Source organism: Rousettus aegyptiacus, unplaced genomic scaffold (assembly GCF_014176215.1).
Source record: "Rousettus aegyptiacus isolate mRouAeg1 unplaced genomic scaffold, mRouAeg1.p scaffold_m13_p_9, whole genome shotgun sequence".
In the NCBI taxonomy this organism is placed as follows: Eukaryota; Metazoa; Chordata; class Mammalia; order Chiroptera; family Pteropodidae; genus Rousettus; species Rousettus aegyptiacus.
The window spans coordinates 33254883-33274062 of record NW_023416312.1 but is presented as its reverse complement, the minus strand read 5'-3'; the positions used below and the strand labels follow the sequence as shown (position 1 = coordinate 33274062).

The 19180-nt window shown below is 50.6% G+C and overlaps 1 protein-coding gene and 1 non-coding gene across 2 annotated transcripts; both read right to left on the bottom strand.

Annotated features, from left to right (window-relative positions):
- Positions 1–1487: 1487 nt before the first annotated feature.
- LOC107506913 (melanoma-associated antigen D4) lies at positions 1488–8882 on the bottom strand. Its single transcript, XM_036226614.1, is given in 14 exon segments — positions 1488–1690; positions 1876–2319; positions 2642–2756; positions 3713–3775; positions 4186–4228; positions 4313–4392; positions 4982–5073; positions 5426–5505; positions 5713–5776; positions 5880–6083; positions 6486–6986; positions 6988–7329; positions 7604–7814; positions 8777–8882. Coding segments are annotated over 12 exon segments (2229 nt in total). The 5' UTR covers position 7814; positions 8777–8882; the 3' UTR covers positions 1488–1690; positions 1876–1884.
- Positions 3001–3130, bottom strand: LOC118608171. Its single transcript, XR_004952963.1, has one exon. It is a non-coding gene; the product is annotated as a small nucleolar RNA SNORA11 (small nucleolar RNA).
- Positions 8883–19180: the final 10298 nt, after the last annotated feature.

Here is a 19180-nt window from a genome sequence, read left to right as displayed (position 1 = left end):
CTGTGGCTTTTGTGAGAGCCCCACGTTCATCCACGAAAAGGCATGTGCCTACTGTGTGCACAACAGGGTCCTGGGAGGTTCCCAGGACGAGGGGACCGGAAACGTCGTGTATCATTCATTCATCGTGCCAGGGCTGGGCTCCCTGGCATCCTTCACCCACCCCCTGCTCTTCCGGCCCCCCACACATTTCAGGCCACACATTTGGAAACCTAAAGGGAAAGGGACCCCATTTTTGTCAGAATCACAGAGTGCTTTTGTAGCCAAGCAGGGACCCAAGCACCCAGAGTGGCAGATGTTGACAGCACTGGGCAACAAGGCAGAGACCCGCCTGAAGCCTGTCTTTAGAGGAGGTGCAGACAGAACCAGGTTCCTGGGGGTGTGACCTATGCAGCCCCAGAGGACCTTGCACTCAGAAGGGCTCCACATGTGATTCAATGCTCTGCTGTTGTTCTCTTGGAATTCTTAATAATTTTTCGGGGGGGAGAGGGAGTAGGGGGAGACCCACATTTTCATTTTTCGCTGGGCCTGGCAAATTATATCATGGGGTTTACGTCAGGATCCAGGTCTGGCTGAGAGACCTCTTTTCAGAGAAAAGAGGCAATGCAGACAGGGGCCCTAACTACTCTCTCCCTCCTAACCTGGGCCCTTGTCCTCCCAAGGTGCGAACATCACTGGGGGACCTGGGAAAGCTCCGGGCACTGTCCCTGTCCACTACCAAGCCTTTCCCAGGGGCCCTGAGTGTCTCTGTCCCCATTGTCACCCACCGGAAGAATTGCAGAACTAGCTGCAACCCCTCCCCCCCCCCGCCCCCTTTCAGGGCTCACCCAGCCCTAGAAGACACCAGGACCTAGGCCTGGCCTTGGCCTCAATGGGACAGCCCTGCTTCCAATGAAGGGCTCCGGGAGTCCCGAACAGGCCTCAGGTCACGACCGCAGGCAACGGGCTTTCGGAGGAGGTTTGAACGCAGCTTTGCTTTCATCGAATCTATTCTCAGCAATAATGATCCTCCTCCTACCTGCTGGAGGGGAGAGAACGCCACCGTGAGGCCTACCTCATTGTCCTTTAGGCTCCCTCTGAGGGATGAGGTCCTGAAATTGCGTGGATGATGAGGGAAGGGTTCCGGGACACTGCCCCCAAACGTGGGGACAGGGACCCTGTCCCTTGGTGGGAGGGACAGGGGCACTAATCTGCAGTCTCCACCCCATCCCTTCTCCTGTTTCCCCCACTCCGCACTGGCATCTAACTGGGGCTGCATTGTGTAGGAAATCACATAACTCTGTGGACGGGGGGGGGGGTGGGGTCTCTCGAAACTCACGGTCTCCACACTCACAGGCACCTTCACATTGCCCAGCTCCCTGCTTGCCTCTTAGACAGAGGCGAGCCCCCTCCCCCTCAACCCGCCATCCCCTCCCCCATCCCAGAGAGTGGACCATGGGCCACTCAGGGCAACACCTGCACCAGTAATGGAGGGAACGGGAACGTGCCAATTCATTTTGCAACTTTAATGTAACACTGATACCAAAAACATGACAGCACGACAACAGCACACGAGGAAAGCAGGAGGGCAAAGAGAGCTGAGTCTTGCATGCCATCTTTGATGGGCAAGCAGAGGCTGCCTAGAGTGCTATGTGGACATGGAGTCTGAGGAGGCACTCTGACTGGGTGAGTGATTGCTGCAGTTCAGCGTTGTCTGGAAACGCAGGACACAAAAGCAAAGGCAGAAAATAGAAATACACGTGAAACAGTAAGGGATATAAAGAATAGAACAAGAGTCTATCCAAACTCTCATCATTCCCCCTCCCCACACCAGGCCTTCTATGTACCTCTCATAACCCTTCCTCAGCCTGCCCTGCCCTTCAGAGTCTCATTTATCACCTGAAAATCCTACTGGATCCAGGAGAAGAAGCTGGCACTCGTTCTGGCGGCATTTCTGGTCCGGATGGTGGAGCTGGTGCTGGGGCCATCTAGGACGGTGGTGTTGGTCCCACCATCAGTGCCACCGCTGATGCCGGCTCTCCAAGTGGCCCTCCCGTTGGCACGGTTGCTGTTCAGAATGTACTGATGGTATCTGGCCCAGAAAGCAAAGGGGATCCTGGCCCAGGCATCGCCAAAATCTCCGTCCTCGTCCCACGACAGAAGCTCCACCTGTATGTCGTCCCAGCTCCACCGTCCAATCAGAGCTTCATCCCCAATATTCATCTGGGCCCTCATCTGGGCCCTGGCATGTTCCTCAGCCATATCCACGTCCATCGTCTTGAAGGCATCATCCACAGCCTCTAAGAAATGAGCCTTCCATTCCTGGGGATCTCGGTTCTGATTCTGTGATGGAATAACAGCAACCCTCCTAACAGATACCCCGCATTCACTGAGCACCCTACACCCCCGGTGCACTGTGCGTAATCACAATAAAAACAAAGACCGCTGGAGTCGGGCTCCTCTTACTCTGGGCCAGACCTGGGATTTTGCCCCATCCTTCACATGCACAATGTCATGAACTTGGGCGAGTTACCTAGGAACTTTTCTGAGTCTCAGTGTCCTCACTGGACAGACAAATGGCATAAGAAGCCCGTGACTGCGAAACAGACAAGGGCTGGGAAGTGACAGCCCCTGGGCCTGGCCCCCAGCAGAGGACCTCCATTACCTGGGCGATGAATCTCAGCACCCTCATCTTGCTGGTCTCGTGGCAGGCCCGCAGGCCCCAGAGGAATTCATACTCGGAAGGGCTGCTATTGGGGATTTTCTTGTATTCCAGGTACCTCAGTGGAGAGGAAGATAGACTTTTGCCTCTAGCCATGTAGACCTGTTGTCATGCTAATGGCTCCCACCTGGTCCCTTCTCAACCCCATGCTACAGCTCAGCTCCTGCAGGAGGACTGCCCTGGCCCTCTGGCCCATGCCCCACTCCCAGGGTTTCTGCCTCCAATACCCGAGGCCTTATAAGCTCTGGGCTGTTGGTCCTACCCGGCAGCCACGGGGAAGTGCGGGGTGGGGGGTGGGAAACATGTGTAGGGTGTCTGTTCATAAGAAGGCCACGAGTTTCGTGCCCCTCGTCACAATGACCCCGGATTCCTATTGGGTGTGTTGTAAACAGAGGAGCCATTTCTTCAGGCCCCCTGCTCTGAGCACACCCCACTGCAGGGTCTCACCCGTGGCCTGGCTGAGCCCTGGGACAGTCCACCACAGAAAACGATGGTGAAGGGAAGGGAAGCAACAGTCCGAGAACAGTGTACTCCGCACACACTCCCGATCATGTGCGCGCGAACGTATGCTAGTGCACCTGTGTGAGTGCGCACGTGTTCTCCGAGGACCGAGGATAAGGTGGGCCCTGACCCGAAAGTCAGGGGGGCTGGCCTCCAGGCCTGAATGGGCCCCTGACTAGCTGGGGCCATGCTCAGACTTCTAGTCTCTGAGCCACAGGTTCCTGAGGTGTAAAGCAGGGGACAGACATTCTCCTACAACCTGCAGGGCAGGTGCTGAGTGACATGGTGGATGTAACACGCCCCGCACCATGTTCTCAGACAACGTGTGCCCCCTTTCCCCAAGACCGCCCCAGAATTCTAATCCCACAGACACTCATATATCCCCACCCACACCCACCCCAGAGACCCCATCCCTCTAGTGTTAAGATATAGGACGGGGAATGGTTTCCTCAGACAGACCAGCACACAAGAAAGGCACAGATGTGAGACGAAGTTATCTCAGTCAATACTTACTTCTGCTTCACAAAGTCATCTGTAATGAGCTTCCTCAGATCGCCAAGAAATGGGTGCCTCATCCTGAGGGCAAGGAAAGGAGTCCGTGGCAGTGCCCAGATGTGAGCAAGAGCACACTCCCTAACAGGACTGAGAGCTTCCTGACCCCGTGGGGCAGCCCCATGAGGCCTGGGCATGCAGCAGAGGTCAGACGGCTACTTGTCAGCGATGGCCTACATAAGGGTTTGATGGAGCCCCAAATTCTGATGGTTTCTCTTAGATCTCTTCTGGGGACAGAGAGGGGACACAGAGCAGAAAGGGGGCTGAGAGTTCAGGACCATTTTTCCATGCACCCTGGTGAGACCCTTTGCGCTCTGCCTAGTCCAGGATGCCCACTCCCCTGTACCAGACCACCAAGCTGTTGCAATCCCGGGGCCTCCTGTGCCCAAGGACAATGCTGAGGGGCCGCGAGAGGCCAGAGAGTCCGATCATACCCAGGGCGCAGTCCCATCTTGCGTAGTGCCTCCCAGAGGACAGCTGTGAGGGGAGATGAGGTACAAGAATTTAGAACACGAAGGTGAGACTGAGGGCAGCCCCTCGGCTGCAGGTCCAGCCACTCACCCTCGCTGGCCCGGTTGCCATTCATGAAGATGACTCCCAGAATCACCAAGAGGAGACTCAGCCTGGGAGTGTCCTTGGTCCTAAAGGTGTCGAAAGAGGGATCCTGTCCAGCAGCCATTTTCCCGAGAGACTACAGCCGGCTCACCCAACTAGCCTCTCTCAGACTGCTCCGCTACAGGGCAGTTCTTCCCACTCTGTGCATGGCTTGCTACCTGATCCAGACAATTCACTCCTCCTCTTGGAACTGCATCATTTCATCCGCCAAATGTTCCCTCCCAGGATTCTGCTGAGGACAGGGTTAGGCAGGGAGCAAATGCTTGCCAAAGGTGTGTCCGGAAGCACATCCACACCTTCCCTGCCTTTTGCCCATGGGAGCTACACTGGACAAGAAGCTCCCCCAGAACCAACCACTCTACCAAGCCTGGGCCAACCACTTAGCAGGAAGAGGAAAGCAACAAGAAGCCTGCTTTTTTGGAGGAGGGGGTGAGGGTGAAACCCTGACTGCAGCAAGGCCTCATCCAGGCTCCTACCCCTTTCATCTGGTAGTCACCTGGCACCGATAACTATGCGTGGGCATTGTGCTAAGCCCTCTAGCCCTGTTTTCCTCTTTCTCTGAGAGGAGGGGGAGGCACCACCTAGGAAGGACACGATTCCCCTGCCCCTTCTCACTTTCCCAGGAGGCGAGCAGAGGAATCCCGAGTACAGACAAGAATGTACAGGTGTTCTTCCTTGTCGATCTCCTTCAGGTGGATCCCGAACTTCTACACGGGGAGAAAACAGAATGTGAGGTTTAAAAAACAACAACAACAACAACAACAACAACAACAACAAACATGCTGGGTGTCCTGCAGGCAGTCACTCCATTCCCTGTCAAAACATTTCCAAAGTCATGGGGGAGGGTGAAGAGAGGATGCAGAAGAGCTGGCCTGCAGGAGCTCTGGCACTGGCCGAGGCAACAGGACCCACTTCAGGAGACAGCAGATGCTTCAGAGAGCACGAGAGAGAGAGGAACCCAGGGGAGGAAGTATGTAGTGGAAGCTCCCAGGTGGAGAAGCTAGGCAAGGCTTCCCTGCCACTCTTGTTCCACAGAGCTGCTCCCATCCCCACACCCACCTTTTCCAGGGTGTATGTTGCTCGTTCAATGATCTCAGGGAAATGTTCGTCATATTCTCGGATAACGTCCTTCAGCATGTCTGCAGGAGGGGTGACGTGGGGGAAAGCACCTGGGCTGAGCGGGGGCCACGGAGCTGCAGCCCCTCGGACAGCCCTGCTGAGGGGAACAGAGTCAAGACCCCGTACTGTGCACATGGAGCCATCGGCCAAGGCCTGATGCGGGACCCACTGGGGAGGGCTGGGGGAGGAGGGAGGGCAGAGTTCAGGGTGGGGGTACAGTTGTCCACCTGAGCGCTTGATGGGGATCTTCTTGTAGTCCTTAATCATCAGGTATTTCACCAACTTATTTGCCTGGAGAAGGAAGAGCACGTGGGGAGGCGAAGGCATGGGTGAGCTCAAAGAACTGGCCATCAAGGGAGGAGGAGGGAGAGGGGAGGAAAGGCAGACTTCTTACCCTCTCTTGCAGAAGGGTCACGTTGCGGGGTGGCAAGCACAGTACGTGCCTTGAGGGTACCTGGGACCTCAGGGCCATTGGGGGCCGAGGGGTCATCTGAACCTGCACCGTCGATGGGGGCTGCGGTGCTCTCCAAGTCGGTGGGACCGCAAGAGGCTCTCTCTCCTCCTCGCTGCTCTCATACTCATCATCCAGGTGCTTGGACTGTAGCATTGGGGAGAGGAGAGACCCAGGGCTACCAAGATTACTGTACCAAAGCTCCTGGCAACATCTTCACCAGGGCAGGTACTTGGGAATAAGAGTAGTAGGAACAGCAGATGACATGTGCAGAGTGCTTACTATGTGTCAGGCACTGAGCCAACTATTTCTCCCTCCAGGCCTGAGGGTAGGGACTACGCGGAGTAAAAACATGCTAGCACACTTGTGTTGGAGAAATTTGGACGAGCTAAGAGGAGGAAAGGGGAGGAGAGGGGAGGGGAGGGGAGAGGAGGGAAAATATGGGAAGGGAGGGGAGGGGTCAGAAGGGGCGAAGAGCAAGGGGGAGAGAGAGAGAGGTAAGAGAAAGGAGAAGAGCAAGGGGGCTTTGGAGAGGATAGGGAGTCTCACCTTCTTCGTCCTCTTGCCTCCCATCCTGGCCCAGGGCTCATCGCTGTTCTGAGCAGTGGCAGCTGCACCTTCCTGCTCAGGGGCGCTGGTGGCCATCTTGGCCTTGGCAGCAGCTGTCGCCACAACATTCTGAGGTTCCACCCACCGAGTCTTAGCAAGAGCCTTTCCAGACTTGGTCGTCTTGGGCCGGGTGGCTGCCCCCTCCCCTGAAGATACTGCAGCTTGGGGCACCCCAGAGGCAGCGCTGGGGCCCTCTGCAGCAGCCTCTTGGGTCGGGGCAGGTCTCTTGGGGCGTGGGAAGGCCATGCCACTGACACCTGCTGGCTGCCCAAAATCAAAGACATCCTTCTGGCCCAGGAAGGCTGTCTTGGGCCGGGTGGCATCCACCTCGCTGGTACACGGAGCCTGAGAGAAAGTGCAGGCAGTACTAGGACCCTCACTAGCAACCTCCTCCTGGGCCTGGGAGGTTGGCTGAGGCTGTGAGGAGGTTGCTGGCACCCCCAGAGGCGGCCATCTCACTGTTGACTGGCATCTGGGAGCTGTGCGGAGAAGCAAGGGTTGTCTCCGGGGTGGCAGCTCCCTGAGCCTCGGTCGCCACAAATGTCGTGGGCTGGGTATCTTCTCCTGAGGCCTGGTCTGTGGCCAGCAGGTGGCTAGCGACCACCCGATTATAGGCGGCGCGTGCAGCAGCAGCAGCAGCCCGAGCAGCACGGTTGGAGGCGGCAGCGCGGGCTACGTTGGCAGCATGAGCGGCCGCCTCATTGGCAAGTGTTTCCGGATCCAGCTGAAATGCCTCCACCAGAGTCTGGGCCAGCGTAGGGTTTTCCAGTTCCCAGGGCTCATTCTGCAAGGCGGGAAAGAGGGGTAGGGGAAGGCAGACAACTCTGCACACTCGCATCATGTTTCCCTGTGCCGGCCAGCCTCCTCCAGGCAGCCAGCCAGCCCCCACCACCCTCCAGGCCCTCCCCAACCTCCTTTCTCCCCGCAGAAGAGACATTTGGTTTGGAGAGGCTGGGCGGTCCTCCCCCATCAACCCTTCCCTTCACCCACTCCCCTTTGCAAACGACCCCCATTCCCCCCTTGAGCAGGGCCAGCAGGTGGCCAAGAAGGGGCCTCACCGACAAGATGCGAAAACCTGGACCCAAGCTCCCAAAGGCTCTGAGGAGACGCATGTCAAAGCTGGTGAAGGTGCCATAGCCCCCGAAAGCACCAAATTCTTCATAGTCATTTCCTTCAACCATCTCTTCCTCCCGGACTTCATCGCTACCCTCATCCATGTCTTCAGCGTTGAAGCTTTCTGATTCCATGCGGAAGCTTCCCTCAGCCATGCTGGGGTCCGAAGGAGAAGAGAGCGCAGCCCTAAGAGGTAGGGTGAGGCCTCTGTGGTGGGGGCAGTAAAAGGGGGAGGGGGCGGGATCCAAGGGAGGCTGGCCGCTCGGGAGGTTACTGGGGGGAAAGGGGGGGGGGAATCATCTGCTACTAGACAGTAGGGGTGAGGGGAGTGAGTGAGGTCTGCTGGAGTAGATTCTGTCAGAGACAGAGCCCTAGGAGAGGGATGGAAGAGGTCGGAGGAGACACCCCGCACCGAAAGGGGAGTCGTGGTCCGGCTGGCTCCCCATCCCAGCGGCTCGATTTGAATAGAGGGGTGGATTGGCGGGCTTGGGTCTGAAGAGCCCCAAAGGGTATGGATGCATCGAGAAAGGGAGAAACAAAGGGCCCGAATTTAAGGGCTGGAGCAGGGAGCCAGGATGAAGGGAGAGCAGATGAGATGTGAGGGCTCAGACACACGGGGCCCGCCGAAAGCCCTGGGAAACTGAATCCTAGGGACCTTTTGGCTAGGTCCGGGTGGGTGGGGGGATTCAGGGGATGCCCGTCAGGTTGGGCTCACACGGGAGCGCTAACGGTGGATGGGGCGGGGGCCTCGGACTAGGTGAGGCTCCAGTCGGAGCGTTGCAGGTCTCAAAACCCAGGACTGGAATTACAGGAGAGGGGCAAAGCAGTCAGCTGGGTGGGAGTGACCTAGGAGTGGTTGGGTGGGGATGGGGCCTGGATCTAAGGCAGCTCAGCCCGGACCACACGAGTCTGCTAAAACGGTTCGGATCTCCGCTGTCAGCAGGGCTCGGATCCGGGAGCCTGGGTCCGGTGGCTGGGGTGGATGGGGCTGCTATCGCGGATCTAATGGGATTCGGGTTCTGAGTGCTTGGGCTTTGTTCAGCTCCGGGGGCTGGGAGGGGGTGGCGTGCCAGGTTCCACTCGCCCTCTCCCAGTCCTGTCTGGGGCTGGACCCTTACCTTCCCTGAGGCTCCAATGGCGTCGGTCCTCAGCACCAGTAACCCCGCAGCCGCGCCCTCGCCTACTGCTGCCAGCACAGCAGCTCCGACCACCCCGCCCCTTTTCTCCGCGCACCCCCCGCCCCCCGCGGCTGGGCAGCCTGCGCATGCGCGGACCCCTCCAGCCCGCCGGTTTTCCCAGCAAAAAAAGCCCTTTCCATCGGGTCCCCAGTGCGCATGCGATTCCGCGGGAGGGTGGGCGGGGGTTGTCTCCTTCGCGCCAGATTCCCCTTCCCCCACCCATGCCCCCACCCCCCGCCAACCCCGACCGCAGGCGCGCGCACTCACACCCTGTGGTGCAGTTCAACCCGCCCAAACATCTACCCTCAATCTCCCCCACTTTTGCGGTCCTGCCCTCCCCCTTCCCACTTAGCTCCCCCACTGTGGTCTGGATTCCACTGTGCCCGGCTTCCCCAGCATGACCCCTGGGGTCTATAGCTGCAACAAGGGAAATGCAAATGGCCAGAGAATGCCATTTCCCTTTGTGTTCCTTTCCACAATCCATCTCTGTGGCCTCCAGGCACACTGGGAACATTTGCTTCCTCCACCATTCTTTTGGCAGCTTGTATATCACAGACAGATCTGTGCTTGGGTTTGTATTCCTCTCACAGCTGCCCCGGGAGGTGGATGTCGGCACCCCAATTTTACAGATCAGGAAGGAACCTGAGGCAAAGACACACTGGATGAACTAACTGCACAAGGCCACAGAGCCAGTAAACAGAAAATGTAGACTTTGGGTCTGGGTCTTCCTGACTCCAAAGCCCGTGTTCCACTAGTGCTGGCCTAGGGACTGAGGCACCCTCCCCTCTTAGGTTTGAGCAACAGCTCCACCCTCCACCTCCCCTGCCCTGTCAACATCTGTCCCAAACAAGCAAGGTTTGTGTTTGCTGAGACCTAAGCTCCTGCTCAGCACCCAGAAGGACACAGGTAGAAGCCCCCAGCCCCATCCCTGCCTACTCTACGTGGGTCCGTCCAAGTGTGGGAATTGCTCCTTCAGGTCCACTCCCTGCTCCGTCAGGCCTCTTCGCAGAGAGTGGCACAAACACGCTGCTGCCCCTGAGGCCTTCCAGATGCCCAATGGACCTGCCAGGACAATCAGGCACTTGTGTGTCCAAGCCATGGCAAGCCTTCATTCAGAGTAAATGTTTGTCCTGGTTCCTTCCAGGGCTGGGGCCTGGGGCAGCTGTGGTCTTGCGGGAAGAAGCTGGGCTGGGCTTCAAAATTCCAGGGGTGGAGCTCCAGGCCAGTCTGCCGCTAGTTGTGTGAGTCCTCTCAGGTCACTGGACATCTCTGAGCCTGTTCCTCCATATGCAAAACGGGAAATGCAAGGGGCGCTTACTAGGGTCCTACCCAAGGACACGTTGTGTCCCTGTGCTTCCAGAATGACTGGAGAGACTGCTTTGGAGGCAGAAAATGCTGTGTTCCTGTCTCAGATTGAACCTGTACTTTTTACACAAACCATAGTGGACTTTTATATTTGCTTTTATACCAGCCTCTCCGGGACTCCTGGGTATGAATAGAAGCTATTGCCAGGACCACAGCTTTTACTCTCCAGTGACCAATATCAGTTCTGCCTGGCTGGATGACTTTCCTAGGCTGTTGCATAGCAACTTCCTCTGTCAGCTGCCTGTGTCTCTTCAGCTCTTCCTGTGTAACACGTTTCTGTGGGAGGTGAGCAGACCCTAGAAACGAAAACCGTGACGAACCGCTATACGCTAATAGAAAATGCTAAATTCCCATCTCAAATTGACCTGTGTTTTGTTTTGTTTTGTTTTGTTTTTACGAAAACCATGGTGGACTTTTATATTCATTTTTCTTCCAATGTAATTTTTAATTTTCGCATATTTCCTTTTTATTGAGATATAGTTGACGTATAACATTATATTTGTTTCAGTTGTACGGCATAATTGCGAAATGATCGCCACAATAAGTCTAGTTAACGTGTATCACCACACAGTTACAATTTTTCTTATGTTGTCAACTTTTATTACATTTGTTTTTATATCAGCCTCTCTATATGCTGTATGTTACATAACCATGTATGGTTATCTATATCCCCAGTTTGAACTTCACCTTTGGGATCCAGATCCATATATTCACTCTCATACATGACTTCTCCACTGGAATGTCTCGAGGGCTCCTCATAGAGAGTCTCTCTAGAACTCCTCACTTGGTATACCCACCCCCCCCCCACACTCCCCCTCCTCCACCCCTGATGTTTTTAAAACTCCCATCTTCACAATATCAGAAAATGGCACCATCATCGGCACAACTACTCAGCTCCAGGAAACGGAAGCCAACCATCACCACTCCCTCTTTCTCATACACGGCACCCAGATGAAAAACCTCTCTGTGCAGCTCTCTCTCCTCTATCGCTCCCAGCAAATTCTAGTCACATGGGCCTCCCAAAATTCTCAGCTCTGTCTCCTTCACTCGGATTGTCCATTGGGCTCTGTTTGTGTTCAGTCTCCCTGTGCTGCAGCCTGTAAGCTCCACCCAGGCAAGAAGCTGGGGGAAATGAGCACCCTGGTGTGATTCATTGAGACTCTGCCCCTCCAATTGTGCTGGCCCATCTAAACTGCTTCTAGTAAATTTTCCATACAAAAGGCTTGTCTTGGCTCATGCTGTGGAATTTCCTAAAATCTCTCAAAGTTTCACAAAACCTAAGTAAGCAGCATCTGGTCTCAGTGTGTCCCGTACCTCTTGTTGAGCAGTCCTAAGACTGGAACTAGTAGCAGCTGGCCTCAATTCATGGGTTGGCCTCTAGAGTCACTTACAAGCCCTGCGTTGGTGACGGCCATCTGCGGATTGCTTTGTGGCTCATGCCAGGTGGCACCAGGTAGGGCACAGGCTGCAGCTGACTTGGCCTGTGGCAGGGCCCCTCTGAGGAGGCCCTAGCCTGCACACCAGGTATCCAGCTTCAATCTGAGCCACAGTACCACCTGGAGTCACATCTGAGGATGACACACCTAAAGGACGAACAAGCCAGGTACTAGAGCCCTGCTAAAGTGAATCCTGCTCTGTAGGGTCAGCCCCATGCACAACAGTTCCTCTACTGTAGTCACCAGCCTGGTCATCACGATAAATCAGCCCAAGGGTCAATCCCTCGCATTGACGAGCAAATAGCAACCAAGTCTCAACTACAACAGGAGGGCACACACAACCCATATAAGGAACATACCTAGAGCACCCAGCTCAGGTACCAGAGAAGACCATCCCACTGGGCCCCTCACCACACCTGCTACATAAGGCCACTCTGCTAAGACTGGGAGACATACCAGCCCTACCTAATACATACAAAGAAAAACAAGTAGGCAGACAAAATAGGGAGATAAAGAAACATGCCCTAAATGAAAGAATAGAACAAAGCTCAAGAAAAAATCTAAACAAAATGAAGACAACCCATCTACCAGATGCAGAATTCAAAACAGTTTTTATAAGGATGCTCAATGAACCTATGGGAAGAGTAAATGATCTCAGTGAGAACTTCAACAAAGAGATAGAAAACATAAAAGTGGAGGTAGAAAACATAAAAAAGAACCAGTCAGAAATGAAGAATACAATAACTAAAATGAAAAATGCACTAGGAAGTGTCAACAGGAGATTAGATGAAGTGGAGGAATGAATCAGTGATTTAGAAGATAAGGTAGCAGAAAACATCCAATCTGAAAAAACCCAAGAAGGAAAAAGAATCCAAAAAAAATGAGGATAGTTTAAGGGGCCTCTGGGACAACATCAAGCATACCACCATTTGTGTCATAGGGGTACCAGAAGGAGAAGAGAAGGAGCATGGAATTGAAAACCTATTTCAAGAAATAATGACTGTAAACTTCCCTAACCTGGTGAAGGAAATAGACATGCAAGCTCAGGAAGTGCAGAGAGTCCCAAACAGGATGAACCCAAAGAGGCCCACGTCAAGACACATCATCATTAAAGTGCCAAAGGTTAAAGACAAAGAGAGAATCTTAAAAGCTACAAGAGAAAAGCTGTTAGTTACCTACAAGGGAGTTCCCATAAGACTGTTAGCTGATTTCTCAACAGAAACTTTGCAGGCAAGAAAAGCTTGGCAGGAAATATTCAAAGTGGTGAACAGCAAGGACCTACAACCAAGATTACTCTAGCCAGCAAAACTATCATTTAAAATCAAAGGATGGATAAAGTGCTTCCCAGATAAGAAAAAACTAAAGGAGTTCATCATCACCAAGCCAGTGTTACAGGAAATGTTAGAGAGACTTCTTGAAGAAGAGGAGGAAGAAGAGGAGGAGGAGGAGGAGGAGAAGGAGGAGGAGGAGGAAAGAAAAAAGATAAAAATATGAATAATAAAATGGCAATAACTACATATCTAGCAACAGTTACTTTAAATGTAAATGGATTAAGTGTTCTAATCAAAAGGGTGATATCGATAAGAATACAAGAACCTTACATATGCTGCCTACAAGTGACTCACTTCAGGCTGAAAGACATATACAGACTGAAAATAAAGGGATGAAAAAAGATGATTCATGAAAATGGAAACAAATAAAAAAAACTGGGGTAGCAATTCTTATACGACACAAAATAGACTTTAAAACAAGAGACAAAGTGGACCAAGTAATCCCACTTATGAGTATTCGTCTGAAGAAACTCAAAACACTGCTTTGCAGGGACATGCAAATCCATATGTTCATTGCATCATTATTTACAGTAGCTATGATATGAAGTCATCCTGTATGTCCACCTATGAATGGATGAATGGATAAATAAAAGGTGGCTATACACACACACACACACACTCACACACACACACAATGGAATATTACTCAGCCATAGAAAAGAATGAAACCTTGCCATCTGCAACATGGTTGGACCTAGAGGGTATTGTGCTGACTGTAGCGGGTTGGACAGAGAAAGACAAATGTCACATGCAGAATCTAGAGAACAGGATAAACAAACAAACAACAGAAACAGGCTCATAGATACAGAGAGCATTTTGATAATTGTCAGATTGGGATATGGGGGGTGGGGGAAGGGGGCAGAGATTAAGAGGTTGTAACACAGGAGCTCCCAGCCAGGAACCAGCACCCAGGATATTCTTGAAAAACCACCAGGGAGGATCAGAGGTGTGTGGCATGCTGTTTATTATTCACGGGGTAGGGTAGCTTCAGTAGCAGCTGATTGGAACTGCAAAAAAAAAAGGCACCAGGGCAAAGGCAAGTAACGTTTTTATGCACATAACCAGAAGGAGGGGTAATTTCATTGGGGGAGCAGCCACCTTCTGAGGCAGATGGGAGCAAGATGTTCTGCTTGGTTACAGGAGCAGATAACATACATGGGGGCAGCAGAAAATGTCCTTGGGAGCAGGCACTGCTGAAACCTTTTGTATATTGCCTTCTTTGGATGCTGGCCAGGTAGCCAGCATCTTCTGAGTATGTGGAGGGACTATGTTCTGAATTAACCCTAGAGAGGTACAAATTGGTAGTTAGAAAATACTCATAAAGATGTAGAGTCTAACACAAGGAATATAATGAGTAGCATTATAATAACTATGTATGATGAGTACTGGATTTTTCGGGGTGATCACTTCATAACTTATATAAATGTGTAATCACTGTGTTGTATACAACTCTACTATGTTGTTAATATAATATTATATGTCAATTATAATTGAAAAAAATAAAAATATAAAAATTAAATTTAAAAATGTAAAGATTGAAACCATAAAACTCCTAGGAGGAACACAGGTAGTAAACTATTTGATATAAGTCTGAGTAACATCTTTGTGGATATGTCTCCTCAAGCGAGGGAAACAAAAGCAAAAATAAACAAATGAATGTGATTACATCAAACTAAAGAAACTTCTTCACAGTGAAGGAAACCAACAATAAAACAAAAAGACAACCTATTGAATGTGAGTATATATTCACAAATAATATATCTGATAAGGAGTTGTTACTCAAAAAAATATAAGTAATACAACTCAATAAAAGAATAAACAATTCAATCAAAAAATGAGCAAAGGACATGAAGAGACATTTCTCCAAAGAGGACATACAGATGTCCAACAGACATATGACAAGATACTCAATATCATACTCATCAGGAAAATGCAAATAAAAATCACAGTGAGATAACACCTCATACCTGTCAGAATGGCTATCATCAAAAAATCAACAAATAACATATGTTGGCGAGCCTGTGGAGAAAAGAGAACACGTGTACACTGTTGGTGAAAATGTAAGTTGGTGCACTATTTCCACTATGGAAAACAGTATGGAGTTTCCTGGAAAAAATTAACTGAACTTCCACTTATGGGTATTTATCAGAAGAAACCCAAAACACTAATTTGAAAAGACGTATGCATCCCTATGTTCATTACAGCATTATTTGCAATAGCCAAGATACAGAAGCAACCTAAGCGTCCATCAACAGACAATTGGATAGTGAAGAGATAGTACATATATACAATGGACTATTACTTGACCATAAAAAAGAATGAAATCTTACCATTTGCAACAATGTGGATAGACCTAGAGGATATTATGCTAGGTGAAATAAGTCAGAGAAAGACAAATACCATATGATTTCACTTATATGTGGAATCTTAAAAAAAATGATCAAACAAAACAGAAACAGATTCATAGATACAGAGAACAAACTGAAGTTTGCCAGATGGGAGGAGTGTGGTGGAGGGGGCTGGATGAAAAAGGGGATGTGATTAAGAAGCACAAATTTGTAGTTACAAAACAGTCTTGGGGATGTGAAGTACAGCACAGGAATATAGTCAATAATATTGCAATAACTACATATAGTGTCAGTTGGGTACAGGACTTATTGGGGGGTGTCACTGCATAAATTATAAAAATGTCTAACAAGAATGCTGTGCACCTTCAAATAATATAATAGTCAATGTCAACTGTAATTGAAAAAGAAAAATAATATAAAAATATAAAAGAAAAAAAACAATAGTTAAAAATATGTATAAGTTACAGAAGAGGACCTGAAATTGCCAATTCTAATTCTAAGTGGTACAACTAAGGTATAGCAGAAGTCAGTGCTTTGGCAAAGGGATGAATTTTCCAAATTAGGTAGACAAATTTGCCTAAAGAGATAAATGAGGCCTAAATTAAAACAATATGTTTATTACCACAACAGTTTAAAATCAGAAACTAGTTTCATGATACCTGAGGTTGGTATGAGACCCTGAGGAAAAGACGAGTGTGAGGAACCACTGGAATTCAGGAGGCCTTAATCAGCGCCCCCTACCATCAAATGTTCTGTTTGCAGTAGACCTGCTTATGTATCAACTTGAGCCACAGGAGAGCAGAAGGACACTGACATTCCAGTATAAACATAGAAAAGGAGAGAAGACGATGTAAGATCAAGTAGGACAGGATTCCCCAAGGAATACATGGGGAATGAGTGTCTTCATCTTCTTGGTGGCCCTTGTACAAGCCAGCATTATAGCTCACCATAATAACAGAAAGAGCCTCCTCTATTTTTCTTTTTGGTGTTTCTATTCTTGTTCCTCTACAATCCTCTCCATGTTTCTCCAGAAAATCTTTTTTTTTAATGACCATAAAAGCCATTATGAAACCCTTTTCCTTAGAAATTATGAATTTTTTTATTGCATTAGATGGCAAGAAAGATTATCTTCATGGGAAGAGATAAATAAAATGCCATAAAAGCATACCATACATTATCTATGCAAAGTCACTTATTTCTGAAATATACACATAGAAAATTGAACACACCTCAGAAGTATAGGACTCAGTGAAAAAAATTCTAAATTAAAAACAAATTAATTACCATCATGCTTTCACCATGATGAATTCACAGGAAGCTGATGGACTCTCTCATCTGAATGTCTATAAACCAAAAAAATTATAAAGCTTTACATCGTGGCATCACAGGACAAACAGGACAGTGATCCCCGAGAGGAGGAAAACTAACTAGGTGAGCCCTCGGACTGCCCACTTCCCCCAGCTTCTTGCCTGGGTGGAGCTTACAGGCTGCAGCACAGGGAGACTGAACACAAACAGAGCCCAATGGACAATCCGAGTGAAGGAGACAGAGCTGAGAATTTTGGGAGGCCCATGTGACTAGAATTTGCTGGGAGCGATAGAGGAGAGAGAGCTGCACAGAGAGGTTTTTCATCTGGGTGCCGTGTATGAGAAAGAGGGAGTGGTGATGGTTGGCTTCCGTTTCCTGGAGCTGAGTAGTTGTGCCGATGATGGTGCCATTTTCTGATATTGTGAAGATGGGAGTTTTAAAAACATCAGGGGTGGAGGAGGGGGAGTGTGTGGGCGGGGTGGGTATACCAAGTGAGGAGTTCTAGAGAGACTCTCTATGAGGAGCCCTCGAGACATTCCAGTGGAGAAGTCATGTATGAGAGTGAATATATGGATCTGGATCCCAAAGGTGAAGTTCAAACTGGGGATATAGATAACCATACATGGTTATGTAACATACAGCATATAGAGAGGCTGATATAAAAACAAATGTAATAAAAGTTGACAACATAAGAAAAATTGTAACTGTGTGGTGATACACGTTAACTAGACTTATTGTGGCGATCATTTCGCAATTATGCCGTACAACTGAAACAAATATAATGTTATACGTCAACTATATCTCAATAAAAAGGAAATATGCGAAAATTAAAAATTACATTGGAAGAAAAATGAATATAAAAGTCCACCATGGTTTTCGTAAAAACAAAACAAAACAAAACAAAACACAGGTCAATTTGAGATGGGAATTTAGCATTTTCTATTAGCGTATAGCGGTTCGTCACGGTTTTCGTTTCTAGGGTCTGCTCACCTCCCACAGAAACGTGTTACACAGGAAGAGCTGAAGAGACACAGGCAGCTGACAGAGGAAGTTGCTATGCAACAGCCTAGGAAAGTCATCCAGCCAGGCAGAACTGATATTGGTCACTGGAGAGTAAAAGCTGTGGTCCTGGCAATAGCTTCTATTCATACCCAGGAGTCCCGGAGAGGCTGGTATAAAAGCAAATATAAAAGTCCACTATGGTTTGTGTAAAAAGTACAGGTTCAATCTGAGACAGGAACACAGCATTTTCTGCCTCCAAAGCAGTCTCTCCAGTCATTCTGGAAGCACAGGGACACAACGTGTCCTTGGGTAGGACCCTAGTAAGCGCCCCTTGCATTTCCCGTTTTGCATATGGAGGAACAGGCTCAGAGATGTCCAGTGACCTGAGAGGACTCACACAACTAGCGGCAGACTGGCCTGGAGCTCCACCCCTGGAATTTTGAAGCCCAGCCCAGCTTCTTCCCGCAAGACCACAGCTGCCCCAGGCCCCAGCCCTGGAAGGAACCAGGACAAACATTTACTCTGAATGAAGGCTTGCCATGGCTTGGACACACAAGTGCCTGATTGTCCTGGCAGGTCCATTGGGCATCTGGAAGGCCTCAGGGGCAGCAGCGTGTTTGTGCCACTCTCTGCGAAGAGGCCTGACGGAGCAGGGAGTGGACCTGAAGGAGCAATTCCCACACTTGGACGGACCCACGTAGAGTAGGCAGGGATGGGGCTGGGGGCTTCTACCTGTGTCCTTCTGGGTGCTGAGCAGGAGCTTAGGTCTCAGCAAACACAAACCTTGCTTGTTTGGGACAGATGTTGACAGGGCAGGGGAGGTGGAGGGTGGAGCTGTTGCTCAAACCTAAGAGGGGAGGGTGCCTCAGTCCCTAGGCCAGCACTAGTGGAACACGGGCTTTGGAGTCAGGAAGACCCAGACCCAAAGTCTACATTTTCTGTTTACTGGCTCTGTGGCCTTGTGCAGTTAGTTCATCCAGTGTGTCTTTGCCTCAGGTTCCTTCCTGATCTGTAAAATTGGGGTGCCGACATCCACCTCCCGGGGCAGCTGTGAGAGGAATACAAACCCAAGCACAGATCTGTCTGTGATATACAAGCTGCCAAAAGAATGGTGGAGGAAGCAAATGTTCCCAGTGTGCCTGGAGGCCACAGAGATGGATTGTGGAAAGGAACACAAAGGGAAATGGCATTCTCTGGCCATTTGCATTTCCCTTGTTGCAGCTATAGACCCCAGGGGTCATGCTGGGGAAGCCGGGCACAGTGGAATCCAGACCACAGTGGGGGAGCTAAGTGGGAAGGGGGAGGGCAGGACCGCAAAAGTGGGGGAGATTGAGGGTAGATGTTTGGGCGGGTTGAACTGCACCACAGGGTGTGAGTGCGCGCGCCTGCGGTCGGGGTTGGCGGGGGGTGGGGGCATGGGTGGGGGAAGGGGAATCTGGCGCGAAGGAGACAACCCCCGCCCACCCTCCCGCGGAATCGCATGCGCACTGGGGACCCGATGGAAAGGGCTTTTTTTTGCTGGGAAAACCGGCGGGCTGGAGGGGTCCGCGCATG